At 38.3% G+C, this 13,274-nt stretch overlaps 1 protein-coding gene across 1 annotated transcript; it reads left to right on the plus strand.

The window, feature by feature from the left end:
* The first annotated feature begins 5,793 nt into the window (after positions 1 to 5,793).
* Positions 5,794 to 12,371, plus strand: LOC104118482 (uncharacterized). The gene is made up of 9 exons (XM_009629718.4): positions 5,794 to 5,945; positions 6,362 to 6,468; positions 7,994 to 8,123; positions 9,924 to 10,046; positions 10,157 to 10,210; positions 11,468 to 11,514; positions 11,635 to 11,739; positions 11,944 to 12,001; positions 12,115 to 12,371. The coding sequence occupies exons 2-9, from the start codon at positions 6,385 to 6,387 to the stop codon at positions 12,129 to 12,131; spliced, it is 618 nt and encodes a 205-aa protein (XP_009628013.1). The 5' UTR covers positions 5,794 to 5,945; positions 6,362 to 6,384; the 3' UTR covers positions 12,132 to 12,371.
* The last annotated feature ends 903 nt before the right edge of the window (positions 12,372 to 13,274 follow it).

A 13,274-nucleotide genomic window follows, 5' to 3' on the forward strand; every position in this document is an offset into this window, starting at 1 on the left:
AATTCTTTCAACTCTGGCGGGGCCGTACAGTATGGTAGAATAGAAATGGGCTGAGTGCCCGAAGCCAAATCAATACAGAAGTCAATATCTCTGTCGGGTGGCATTTCCGGCAAATCTGCAAGAAATACTTCTAGAAATTCATGAACAACTAGTACCGAGTCCATAGAAGGGACATACGCATTGGGATCGCGAATATAAGCCAAATAGGCTAGACACTCTTTCTCTACCATACGCCGAGCTTTCATATAAGAAATAATCCTGCTGGCAGAATGACCAGGAGTCCTTTCCACTCTAACTGAGGTAACCCCGGCATGTCTAGGGTCACTATCTTGGTATGACAATCCAATATAGCATGATACAGTGATAGCCAATCCATACCCAAGATGACATCAAAATCTACCGTATCAAGAAGTAGAAGATCGACACTAGTCTCAAGACTATCAATAGTAATCGCACACGAACGATAGACATGATCAACTACAACAGAGTCTCCCACCGATGTAGATACACACACAGAAGCACTCAGAGAATCACAAGGCACAACCAAATATGAAGCAAAATAGGAGGACACATAGGAATAAGTAGATCCTAGATCAAATAGAAATGAAGCATCTCTATGGCAAACTGGAATGATATACTTGTGATCACAGCATCAGATGACTCAGCCTCAAGCCTAGCTAGAAAAGCATAAAATCGAGGCTGGGCCCCACCACTCTTAATTGCGTCTCTAGGACGACCTCTAACTGGCTGGCCTCCACCTCTAACGGTCTGACCTCCACCTCTAATGGTCTGACCTCCACCTCTAGCTTCCTGACCCCTACCTCTAGCTGGCTGAGCAGGCGGTGAAGCAACCGGTACCGGTATGATGGCACGAGAATCCTGCTGAGATATGTTACTCACCAACCTAGGGCAATACCTCCTAATATAACCAATGTTCCCACACTCATAACACCCATCCTGATGTCGTGGTTGTTGAAGCTGAAGCTGACCCGAATGGGCCGGATAACCGCTGTAGTAACTCTGGAGTGGTGGTGCACTGATATGAGTTAAATGTGCACTAAATGTTGGCTGCCCAGAGTAATGCATAATAGGATCGTAACTCCCTGAAGCACCGGGAGATGCATGAAGTGCTGAATGAAACGCTCTGGGATGATGACCCATACCAAAATTACCCCTGCCCCCAGGCGAGGCACCACTAAAACCACAAGCTGACGAGGCCTCTTATCAGACCTCTGCCCTCTCTCCTGTGCAAGAACCATCTCGATCCTTCTCGCGACATTAGCAGCCACCTGAAAAGAAATATCACTTTCGGTTTCCTTGGCCATCTGAAGCCTGATAGGGTGAGTGAGTCCCTCAATAAACCTCCTCACTCTCTCTCCCTCAGTAGGTAGTAAAAGGATAGCATGACGGGCCAAATCCACGAAACAGGACTCAAACTGAGTAACAGTCATACTGCCCTGCTGTAGACGCTCAAATTGCTTGCGATGATCCTCTCTCAGTATGATAGGAAGGAACTTCTCCAGAAATAGCTGAGAGAACTACTCCTAGGTAAGTGCAGGCGATCCAACTGGTCTGGCTAATGTATAATCTCTCCACCACCTCTTAGCGGAACCCGTCATCTGAAATACAGCAAAATCAACTCCATTGGTCTCAACTATACCCATGTTTCGCAGCACCTCATGGCAGCGGTCAAGATAATCCTGTGGGTCCTCAGGAGGTGTACCACTGAAGTGAACTGGAAAGAGCTTAGTAAACTTATCCAGTCTCAATAAGGACTCAAAAGACATGGCGGGCCTATCATCGGTCTGTGCCGCAGCAACTTGCTGAACTACCCCAACTAGCGGGGCTGCTGGAGCCTCGTTTTGGGGAGCTATCTGCTCCGGAGTGGGAGTAGTGGGAGTTTGTGCTCCCCCCCAGCCTGTGAGACGGCTGGTGCCACTGGAAATGTACCATTATGGGCCACGCCCTCCATAAGACTCACCAAACGGACTAGAGCGTCCTGAAGCACTGGAGTAGCTATGAATCCTTCCGGGACCTGAACTGGTCCAACTGGTACATTCTGAACTGGAACCTCCTCCGGAAGATCCACTTGAGGTTCTACAACAGGTGCTGCTCGAGCTCTAGACTGAGCTCTACCTCTACCTCTGCCTCGGCCTCTAGCACGACCTCGACCTCTACCCCTGGCCATAGTTGCCACTGAGGGCTCTGGTCCCTGACCATCGATAGATGTATTACGTGTTCTCACCATCTGCGAGAGAATAAGAGTAGAATGGTTTAATCACCGATGATAGAATAAAATCTCACGACATAATAAGAAAGAAATGATATTGTCCCTAAGCTTCATAACCTCTGAGAGATAAGTACAGACGTCTCCGTACCGATCCTTCAGACTCTACTAAATTTGCTTATGACTCGTGAGACCTATGTAACCTAGTGCTTTGATACCAACTGTCATGACCCGAAATTTCCACCTTCGGACCGTGATGTCGCCTAACATTTCACTTGCTAGGCAAGCCAACGTTAGAATAATATTATCCATTTTAAAATAATTTTTAAATTTATTAATAATAAAGAATTAAATGCGGAAGTAAAGTCTGAAATTTAGTGAATAATCCATAAAATAACGGTGTCTAAATAGCATCCCAGAATTGGTATCACAAGTGCACGAGCTTCTAGAATAATACAAATAAAGGTCTGAATAAAATAAAGCTGTCTGAAAACAAACACACAGCTAAAGTAAAGTAGACGGAGACTTCAGAACTGCGGACGTCGTGCAGTTATACCTCAAGTCTCCTATGGTAGCTAAAATTCGAGCAAGTCTATGGTACACCGCTAGGACCAACTCCGAAATCTGCACAAGAAGTATTGAGTATAGTATCAGTACAACCGACCCCATGTACTGATAAGTGCCGAGCCTAACCTCGACGAAGTAGTGACGAGGCTAAGGCAGGTCACTTACAATAACCTGTACGCAATAATAGTAATAACAACAATAATAAAAATAAATCAGGTAACTCAATTTTAACAGTTAAAGCCAATTCAACAGTCATGACCAAATATTATTTCCATCAATTTCTGTTGCAGCATGCAACCCGCTCACACAACATATTCATTTTCAATTCTCCCATATATTTATTTTAATCAAGTATATATAGACTTTTAAATAAGTCTGTTGCGGCATGCAATCCGATCTCCCAATATGGACTTTTTAATAAGTCTGTTGCGGCGTGCAACCCGATCCCCTAATATAACTTTAAACAACTCATAAATGTAATAAAAATTACTCCAATAAATACCACGTCCAATGAGAAACTATTAAGCATCAAGACACACAATAATTATAATTTATCTATGAGCAAACAATGGCAATTATCAATTAATTATGAAAATTATGGAGAAAATAGGCAGTTAATATTTAGTATGCTAAATATCAAATAACAATTAAGACACATAAATCAAATAGCATGTAACAATTGTTGCAGGAATTCAAGAATTAATATTTTACAAAGAATAGGAGAGAAACAATTATTATAACAATTAATTCATGATTTAAAACGATTTATGATTTTTCAAACAATTATGCAAACAATTAATTTGACGATGTATAGACACTCGTCACCTCGCCCATACGTCGTTCACGTGCATTTCGCATAACAAATAGTTTAAGGGTTCTATTCCCTCAAGTCAAGGTTAACCACGACACTTACCTCGCTTTGCAAATTCCAATAAATTATTCGACCACGGCTTTTCCTTTTGAATTTGTCCCCAAAAATCTATTCGCAAACAATTCGATATACTCAATACGAATCATAGGAATTAATTCCATATGAATTTACTAATTTTTCGGATAAAAATCCAAAATTTATTTTAATATTCGGCAGTGGGACCCACATCTCAAATCTCGAAAAAACCTACGAAATTCGAACACCCATTCCGAGACGAGTCCAACCATATAAAAATTATCAAGTTCCGATGTCAAATGGACCCTCGAATCTTAAATTTTCATTTTTGGAAGATTTTATAAAAATATAATTTTTCTCCCATAAATCCACGGATTCATGATGTAAATGAGTATGAAATTATGAAATATAATCGATATAGGATAAGGAACACTTACTCCAATATTTTTCCGTGAAAATCACCCAAGAATCACCTTACCCGAGCTCAAAAATTAAAAATGGTTGAAAATGGGTCGAAATCCCATTTCCAGAACTTAAGTTCTGTTTTTCAGATTTTTATTCATCGCGATCGCGGAAATTCGTTCGCGATCGCGGAGAACACTTTTGTCCATGTTCATTTTACTCTTCGCAATCGCAGAAATGGCTTCGCGATCGCGAAGCACAATTTGCACAGGCTGCCCATTTGCACTACGCGAACGCGACATCCCATACGCGAAGCATGATCCCGTAGACCTATGCGATCGCGGACCGTTTCATGCGAACTCGAAGAACAAATTTGAGTACCCTAGCTTCTGCCTCATTTCCTCTTCACGAACGCGAAGATTCGATCGCGAGCGCGAAGCTTTGCACTTCAACCCTTCGCGAACTCGTGCCCTCGGTCGCGAACGCGAAGCATAATTGTGCCAGTCCAACTTTCCTCTTCGCGATCGCAGGAATGGCTTCTCGAGCGCGAAGCACAAAACACCAGATGACAAAAGAAGCTAAAAACCAGATTTTTCTCAAAGTTCAAATGGTCCGTAGGCTATCCGAAACTCACCCGAGCCCTCGGGGCTCCAAACCAAACATGCACACAAGTCTTAAAACATCACACGAACTTGCTCGCGCGATCAAATCGCCAAAATAACACCTAGAACTACGAATTGAATCCCAAATCGAATGAAAATTTCAAGAAAACTTTAAAACTTATATTTTCACAACGGGACGTCCGAATCACGTCAAATCAACTCCGTTTCTCACCAAATTCGGCAGACAAGTCTTAAATATTATAGTGGACCTACACCGAGCTCCAGAACCAAAATACAGACCCGGTATCAATAAATCCAACATCAGTAGATTCTTAAAAATTATTAAGCTTTCAAACTTTAATTTTTCATCAAAATTCCATATCTCGGGTTAGGGACCTCGGAATTCGATTCTGGGCATACACTCAAGTCCCAAATCACGATACGGACCTAGGGAACTGTCAAAATACTGATCCGAGTTCGTTTGCTCAAAATATTGACCAACGTCAACTCAGTTGAGTTTTAAAGCTTTATTTCACATTTTAATCCATTTTTCACATAAAAGCTTTCCGAAAAATTTTATGGACTGCGCACGCAATTCGAGAAGTGATAAATAGTATTTTTTGAGGTCTTAGAATACATAATTAATAATTAAATTTAAAGATGACATTTTGGGTCATCACACCAAGTTTAGTGAAACAAGCTACTTATTAGTTAGTCTAGGTAGAAATCAAGCTACAATAGTATGGAATGATTCCACTATACAGTTAGGTAATCAATCATATTTTATCCATTATTCATACCTAGGTATGTAGTTCTTTTTCTATTTCCTTTCTTATGAGGGGAATTGAGGAGAATGGAGTCAACTCTAGCAAACGGAAAGCCGGTCAAAAGTCTCTCTTTCATTCAATTGTCAATTAGATGACAAAACTTTTTGGGATCTTTTACACAAGTAGCCAATCAAATTTACTGTTTAACTTTTTTTACCAATATACATAAGTTATATAATGGGCTATTAGCAAAAGGGCTGGGCACAAGGTGATTTGTAATGGGCTTAGAGTGCAAATTAGCAACTATAGCCCATTTTTAATTCAAGACCCAGAGGACTGACTACTCATTTAAGTTCTGACTTCTCTTTAAAAGAAAAAAATAGAATTATAGTTCCCCTCGCTTCTTGTCCGTCAACCAGACTCCTCCTCTATCATTCTCGCGCTGAAAATTTTTGTCTGCAGAAAGCCAGAAACTCAGAAATTGCTGCTTCTGTGTAAGTTTCTCAACATACTTTTGCTTTGTGCTATCCATGTTTTTTTGCGCTGGGTTCATAGTTTATAGATTGTCGCAGTTTGTTCGCGAATGAAATTTCCAATGCATTATAGCAGTAATTTTGGGGAGCTTCTTTGTTTTTTATCACTCTGATTTTCTCATCTACTACGCCTGTCAATATAAGGATGTAGTTAAAAAACTTTGTTCATTTCAATTATTGGTGAATTGGTTTGATTTGGTCTACATATGTTGTTTTTCTTCTTCTTCCTTTTTTAAAATCTTCTTCTTCTTTTTTTAAAAGAAAAAATCGACTCAGAGTGAACCATGTATACCGCTACTAACATTTATCCTATTATTTAAGCAACAAAAGATTTGTGGTGTATTTACTGTTTTATTTTGGGTAATGCATTAATACAGGCCCTGATAGAGGGTTCGATTAGATGGCCTTCCGAGGTCGAGGGCGTGGTGGATTTGGAGGTGGCAGTTTTCGACCAGCCAAGCAAGTTCCATTTGAACTTTTCCCCGTAAGTGAACTCCTTTGGCTCATTTATGCGATATTCTTCACACGAATTATGGTACAGTATGTGTTTGTGGATGGGTAACATTGCTTAAGGAGCTTGGTCACAAGTTCAGTTAAGGGACGAGGGTTGTGATAGGTTAACTGTTAGATAAAATAATTGAACTTTAATGAATCATCTTTTATACCACGTTAAGAAAGCCATATGGATCATATAACAGACACAACTAATTTAGGATTGAGGCATAGTTGATTACTAATATATTGGTCTTGGGAAATGAGTAAAATTTTCCAACTTTGAAGCTGTAAAAATGCGTGCTAACATAGAGACTAAACTATTTGTAAACGGATGGGAAAAAGGTTTTAGAAAGGAATGTTTTCTTGTACTGAAGTTAATCATAGGAAATTTAGCACTTGCAATAATGTTGTACTCAAAAATTCATTCAGCCAATTATGAGAGTTTATATGATGATAAATAGAAAGATGTCTGACACATAATGCATGTTTTGATGTTTAAGGTACATAATGTGATTATAAATATCTAGAATACCTTCATCAAAATAAATATCCAGAATACCTGGAATAAATTCATGGAAAAGTTAAGGAGTTACATCATATATTATTACTACTAACAAAATCACAATATAAAAGTTATATAGTCCTTTAACGAGCTAAAATAATCGCCCCACCCAAATTGAACGTCTGTCCTCGTGTTTTGTCAATTAATCATTTCTCATCAAACAAGCATGTAAAATATAGACTTTTTTTTGTAGCGTTTATGTAGTTTCAACCAGTCAAAAGTTGTATTCTTAGAAGAATTCGTCTGTATTTTCACTCAATACATATGGAGTATTATGCTCCAATAGCATCAGAAGGATGAATGTAGTACCACTTTTAGGAGAAGATATGGACAAAATTTCCTCTCTTTCTATGCAAGTGTAAACAAAGTTTTCATCATTGCCTATCAATGGGTGTAATACGGCAGCCTTGTAATAATGTAGAAGTATCCTTCTACATTATTTGCATATTAATATGGTTTGAACTTTTACACATTGGTATATTGGACAATTGTTAGCCCAATGAATTTCCTTTTTCCTTGTCAGTTAAATTCATTTTAATTGCACCTTTGGTCCCCTATTAACTATTTTTGACAGATCCACATTAACAATTGATCTATAGTGCATGTGGATTTGACAAAAGAAGATTCTTTCTGCTCTGGTATTACACAGTATATTTTATATTCGAGGGAAAAGAATTTGATGTAAGGTCTGATTAATGTGTCCAATGGTTACTGGATGTTTAGGTCATGTCCACTGGTAGTTTAGTTGAGTTAATCTGACTCATAATTCTTTTGGCAGATTAATCTGAACTGATTAATGTCAGCTGAGATTAACAATTAAGCTTGATATAGATAGATCTCTTGCTACTTTAAGTTAATTAAGAAGAAAGATTGAATATGTTATTAATTTAGCTTGATATGGTTGGTCTGTCGATTTGCAGCTAACACAATTTTAACCTTTCTACATTTGCAGGAAATTGAGAACTTAGGTAATGCGGCAAGTGTCACTGAAAGGACAACACTGGCAATTTGGCACTCAAAGTTACAGAAGTATTGGAACTCCTCTCCTTACTATTTGGGAGAGGAAAGTGATGTTTTGAAGAGTAAGCATTCAAATTTTTGAAACTTATGCACTCCTTCTTTGAGGAAATTTCATACCTCTTGTTTAGGAATGGATAAAGTCACTTATTATACTTGTTGTAAATGATTGGCACTAACATTTTGTCACGACCGAAATCTGGAGGGCCATGAATGGCGCGCGATGAGCCAGTGTCCGCAGAGAGAACACTTAACGTTGTTGTATCAACTACCCATAAAGCATACATTGGGGTTCCAAGCGATTCCACATTGTCATGCGTCAGCTAAATGAAGCATAACTTCCCATAGAAGCGAAAACATCACATATCTGAATTAAGCCTTGACGAGAGATACAATCTATTTACGGTCCACAGTAATGTATGGATCTTCTAATGAATAACGTTATACATAAACCGAAACTGGATGTAGCCCATCAATAAGTAAAGGTAGAAATATCAAAGGAAGCCACCACCAATCTAGTGTGGGGCTCACCGCAAAAGTTCTATCTAGTGGTGCTCAAGCCTCGTAAAATGGAGATGTCAACTGAATCTGTAAGACCTGAAGGTAGATGGACGGAGTATAGTCAGCAAATCTGATAGACATGCCTCTAAAAGTTGGGACAAGTCTTAAGAGAAAACATGCATTTGTATGAAAGGTCGTAACTTTAGAAAACTTGAATGTTTCATATGGAGACATTAGTTCTAAAGTCATAAATGTGTAAAAATTTATGAAAAGAGTTTCAAGGTAGGGATAAGGATTGCGTACATACTACCTCCCTAACTCCCCTTGTGGGAATATACTGGGTATGTTGTTGTGTTGTAGTTTCTTTGAAACATAATATTCCTTTAACATTAGTCAACCTAGCGCAAACAAGGCATAAAACGTCATAATTACAAATCATAAAAAGTACTTTACAAGTCATGCACCTCATACAACATTCCTGAAACTTATGCAACCTGCATCTATGCTTGGTGCACAATGCGGCACCAGACAATCTTTGGCGTTACAACTTATATTTGCTTGGCAAGTTGTGCAGGCACCAGAGTCCACAATGGCAAAAGCTCTTTATCCCAGCTTAGCTCACTATGCCAGTATCTAGACAGTTTATAGCGACACTCTTATATCTGCTTGACACATTCTGCGGGCATCAGATAGCCCAGCACTAGCTTTGTTGGCACACTATGCGGGCAAGCAGATAGTCCGCAGTGGTCTAATCATTAGTCAAGAGCTAACTAAACTGTGGGGCACCAGATAATCCACAGTCGGTGGATGAAGTTAGCATTATTACCTGTAGTCGTGCGTATTTTGTGCATGCTGCAATACTATCTGATTGTCGTTTCAAGGAGTAATCATGGACAATTTTTTCAGAGGATTTTGGTTTCTTTTTGAAGATTCTGTTTTTATTATTTTCCTCGTGAGAATACATGAAGGTCCACAATGCAAATTAGAACAGCTACATAATTGTTAAAAGAAAAAAAGCACGAGGTTCATGTGGTTCATTTCAAGTACAGTTTGGAAGACATTTTCTGTTAGAAGAATTGCTGCATTATTTGAAATTAATCTTTCCCCTTCTGCACTATCTGACAATTAGTTTGTTGTGATTACGGATTATTTGATGCTCCGATTTTATGCCCATACGGTGTAGTTTCAGATTCCCGATTTTCTATACTTCGCATACCCTTCTGCACTATTTGATATTTAATGTCTTGTTATTTTATATCTGGCGTTCAGAATTTTGATTACTTCTTTTTTTACGTGGCACTTTATGTGAATCGCTGCGAGTTTCAGATTTCTGATCTTCTGCACATCACAAATTATGTTTCTAGAAACAAAAGGCATGGATATAGAAAGGTTCTCAGATAGGAAGTCAGAGAGGGGCAAGTCAAAGCCACCATTGTCGCACTTCATAAGGATGGATCCAGTCTATGTTCCTGCAGAACTAGCTAAAGGTTTTGTCCTCCTTAATTCCTGCTAAATTCTTTGGGCATGCTGCTTAGTCAGATCTCTTCAACCTAATTCATTTGCTTAGTTAGATGCTTTATGATGATAAATATTGCAGGTGGAAGGGAGGAGAATCGTGCTGCGAAAAGAGTGCGCTGGAACCCAGAATCAGGTAAAGTTCCATGGTTTTATCTTTCTTTCTTGCTGTTTTGTCTTTGTTCTCTGCAAACTTTCTGACGTGATAAATTGGTTTGTCCACCTTGTGCGCCTAATATTATGTCTCTCACCTCCTGTGCATAATAATTAGGCGCGTAACTTGGAGTTGGATCTCATTATTCCATTGCTTCATGAGAATGGATTTGATAGTATACCCCTAGGACACTTATTGAGAAATTTACCTTTGTGCACAAAAGCACATATACACTCCCTTGTCAAAGTTTGACTTAAAGCCTTTGATATGGCCTCGTAATGTTGCTATGGTATTTTTGGAGTGTATGTTTTTGTTCTTTGTTCTTTTTTATCCAATAGTAATCTAGAACCTGTCAGATTTTCCTTTCTATTTCACATATGGACATTTTATACATCTTCTGAAGTCCTGAGTTGCATATCATGTTCCCTGAACATACCATTGGTAAAATATTTCCACTTCGGTAATAGAACTACTGATTTATAGCAAAGCCCTTTGAACACTAACCTGGATCAGAACCTCTAGCAAAGTTTCAGTAGCACAATGCCTGGCAGAGATTGGCTTTGTACATAATGTTCTTCGTTAGCACAAGCTGGGTTTGGAACCTCGGTTAGCTTATGCGATATACATCAGTGTGTCTTTATCAATTTTAATAACAGCCCAGCTTAGTATTTAAAGAGTTCCACTACTGATCAGCCCTTTGGTTCTTTAACTTTATTTTGTATCTTCTCGACTTAAAAATTCTCTTAAAGTGAGATAGCATTGGTTCTACACATCCCAAGCAGTTCATGATATGGTGAGCTCGCTCTATTTATGAGCACTGAACAAACTTATGTTATTGCTGGGGCAAGAGATCTGGCCCAACTTCTTTTGAACTTCAATTTGTCAATAGACATATTCCTGGAGTCCAATACTTTTCACTGTACGTTCACAAGTCTGTTAAACGGTTGCAGAACATTAGCTGTTTATGTGACCCTTCTTCCATACACACAAAAAGAAAGCTCTTCTCCACTTGGATATATTTCATTTAAGTGGGTATGTGCCTGTGTGGGATGCTAGGGTTTTCAGTGATCTTTTAAGTCATGTGAGTTCGTTGAATTTGGACTAAAGTTACCTATCAATGAGAAGATGTATAAGAGGCTAAGAGCTGACATCACATTGAACAGAAATGCAGATGCTTTTCTCTTTTGCCTTACATTTGTTGTAATTTATCGAGCTCATGAAATTGTTTTTTGGTGACAGACATGCAAAAATTGGATCTTCTTGAGAAGCTTGATAAGAAGCTTGAGGTTAACCTCTACCTTTACAGGAAATGTTCCTTTTGAAGTGTTTAGCAAGAAGGTTACTCGTCTACTGCAATGCTTTCCTATCTTTTGATTGTTATGTTTCAATTCACTGCAAATGCTTAGGGCGATGAGGAGAAGAAAAAAGATGGTGAAGACGAGGAGGAAGAACAAGAGGAGAAAATTGAAGAGGAAGAAGAAGAATTTAGTGATGACGGAGATTACAACCAGGTATGTGGGTGCTTCCGCAAATGGACATCCATATTTAAGGAACTTGAATCAAAATGCTTTATGTTCCTCTAGTATGAATTATACTTGCTTTGCTTGTCAATTGTTTGCCTACCTAGATCAACATCATTAAGCGTCATTCTTTAATAGAAAAGTGTATATCTACACAAAGCTTAAGTATTTTGAAACTGTTGAACATTGGTACAGAATCTTTATGATTATGATGATGATGAAGACGACTACAATATGAATGAAGATAATAATGGTACGGTCGTACTTGCAGTTTCTTTTCTTCTTTTATTTGATGCAGCAGTATTGATTACTTCTTATTGCCCGTTCGAATACTTATGAAATAATGCTAAGCAACCTGTGTTGCAGATGAAGGCATGTATTGAAGGTTGCTTGTTGGGGTGGTTAATGCTTGCCTTAGGAAATTTTTTCAGAGATGGAAGTCTTTAATTATGTTATTGGATTTTCTAGAAAGCTTAGCTCACACATAGGCCTTGTAAACTAGCAACAACATTTAACTTTGGGCTATCAGTTACAGCATTTCTGCCCGTTCTTTAAGAGAAATATTTCCTAATGTTATAAATCCACTTGCATAGAAGGTGGATGTCCAACTTGAGATTTGGAAATCTTGCCATATCTTAGATTTGTCTTCATGTTGTTATAAATCCACTTGCATAGAAGGTAGATGTCCAACTTGAGATTTGGAAATCTTGCCATATCTTAGATTTGTGTTGATTTTGAGACTCATAACTAGATTTAGGAAGTTATGTAACAATGCAATAGTATCTATAAATAGGTTCATTCATGAACCTAAAGAAGACAATTTTGGAAACAAAAGAAAGAAACGTTCCTTTTCTAGTATTATCATTCTTTTCTATCATTAATGTTAATTACATAGTTCTTGCTATATTTCTTTTATTTCATAACACGTTATCAGCACGAGGCTTCAATTTTATGGTTACTTATCAGGTTACACATTCCTCAGTTTTTTCGCTATGTCGAACTTATCAAAGCTTGAATTTGTAGCACTTGACATATCCGAAAATAATTATTTATCATGGGTCCTTGATGCTGAAATTCATCTTGCTGCAAAATCTCTTGAAAATACTATTATGCAAGGAAATGAAGTATCAGGACATGATAAAACAAAGGCTATGATTTTCCTTTGTCATCATCTCGACGAAGGGTTAAAGACCGAGTATTTAACCCTGAAAGATCCATTTGAATTATGGAGCAGTTTGAAGGAACGATATGACCATATTAAGGCAACAATATTGCCAAGAGCTCGGTATGATTGGATCACTTGCGGTTACAAGATTTTAAAACCGTAAGTGAATATAATTTTGTTGTATTCAGGACATCTTCCCAACATAAATTATGTGGGGAAATTGTGAATGATGGGGACTAACTGGAAAAGACTTTCTACTTTTCATGCCTCAAATATGGTATTGCAACATCAATACCGTGAAAAGAGTTAAAAGAAATATTCTGAATTCATCTCATGTCTCTAGGTGGCTGGGCAACATAAT

The sequence above is a fragment of the Nicotiana tomentosiformis genome, chromosome 1, assembly GCF_000390325.3.
Source record: "Nicotiana tomentosiformis chromosome 1, ASM39032v3, whole genome shotgun sequence".
In the NCBI taxonomy this organism is placed as follows: domain Eukaryota; kingdom Viridiplantae; phylum Streptophyta; class Magnoliopsida; order Solanales; family Solanaceae; genus Nicotiana; species Nicotiana tomentosiformis.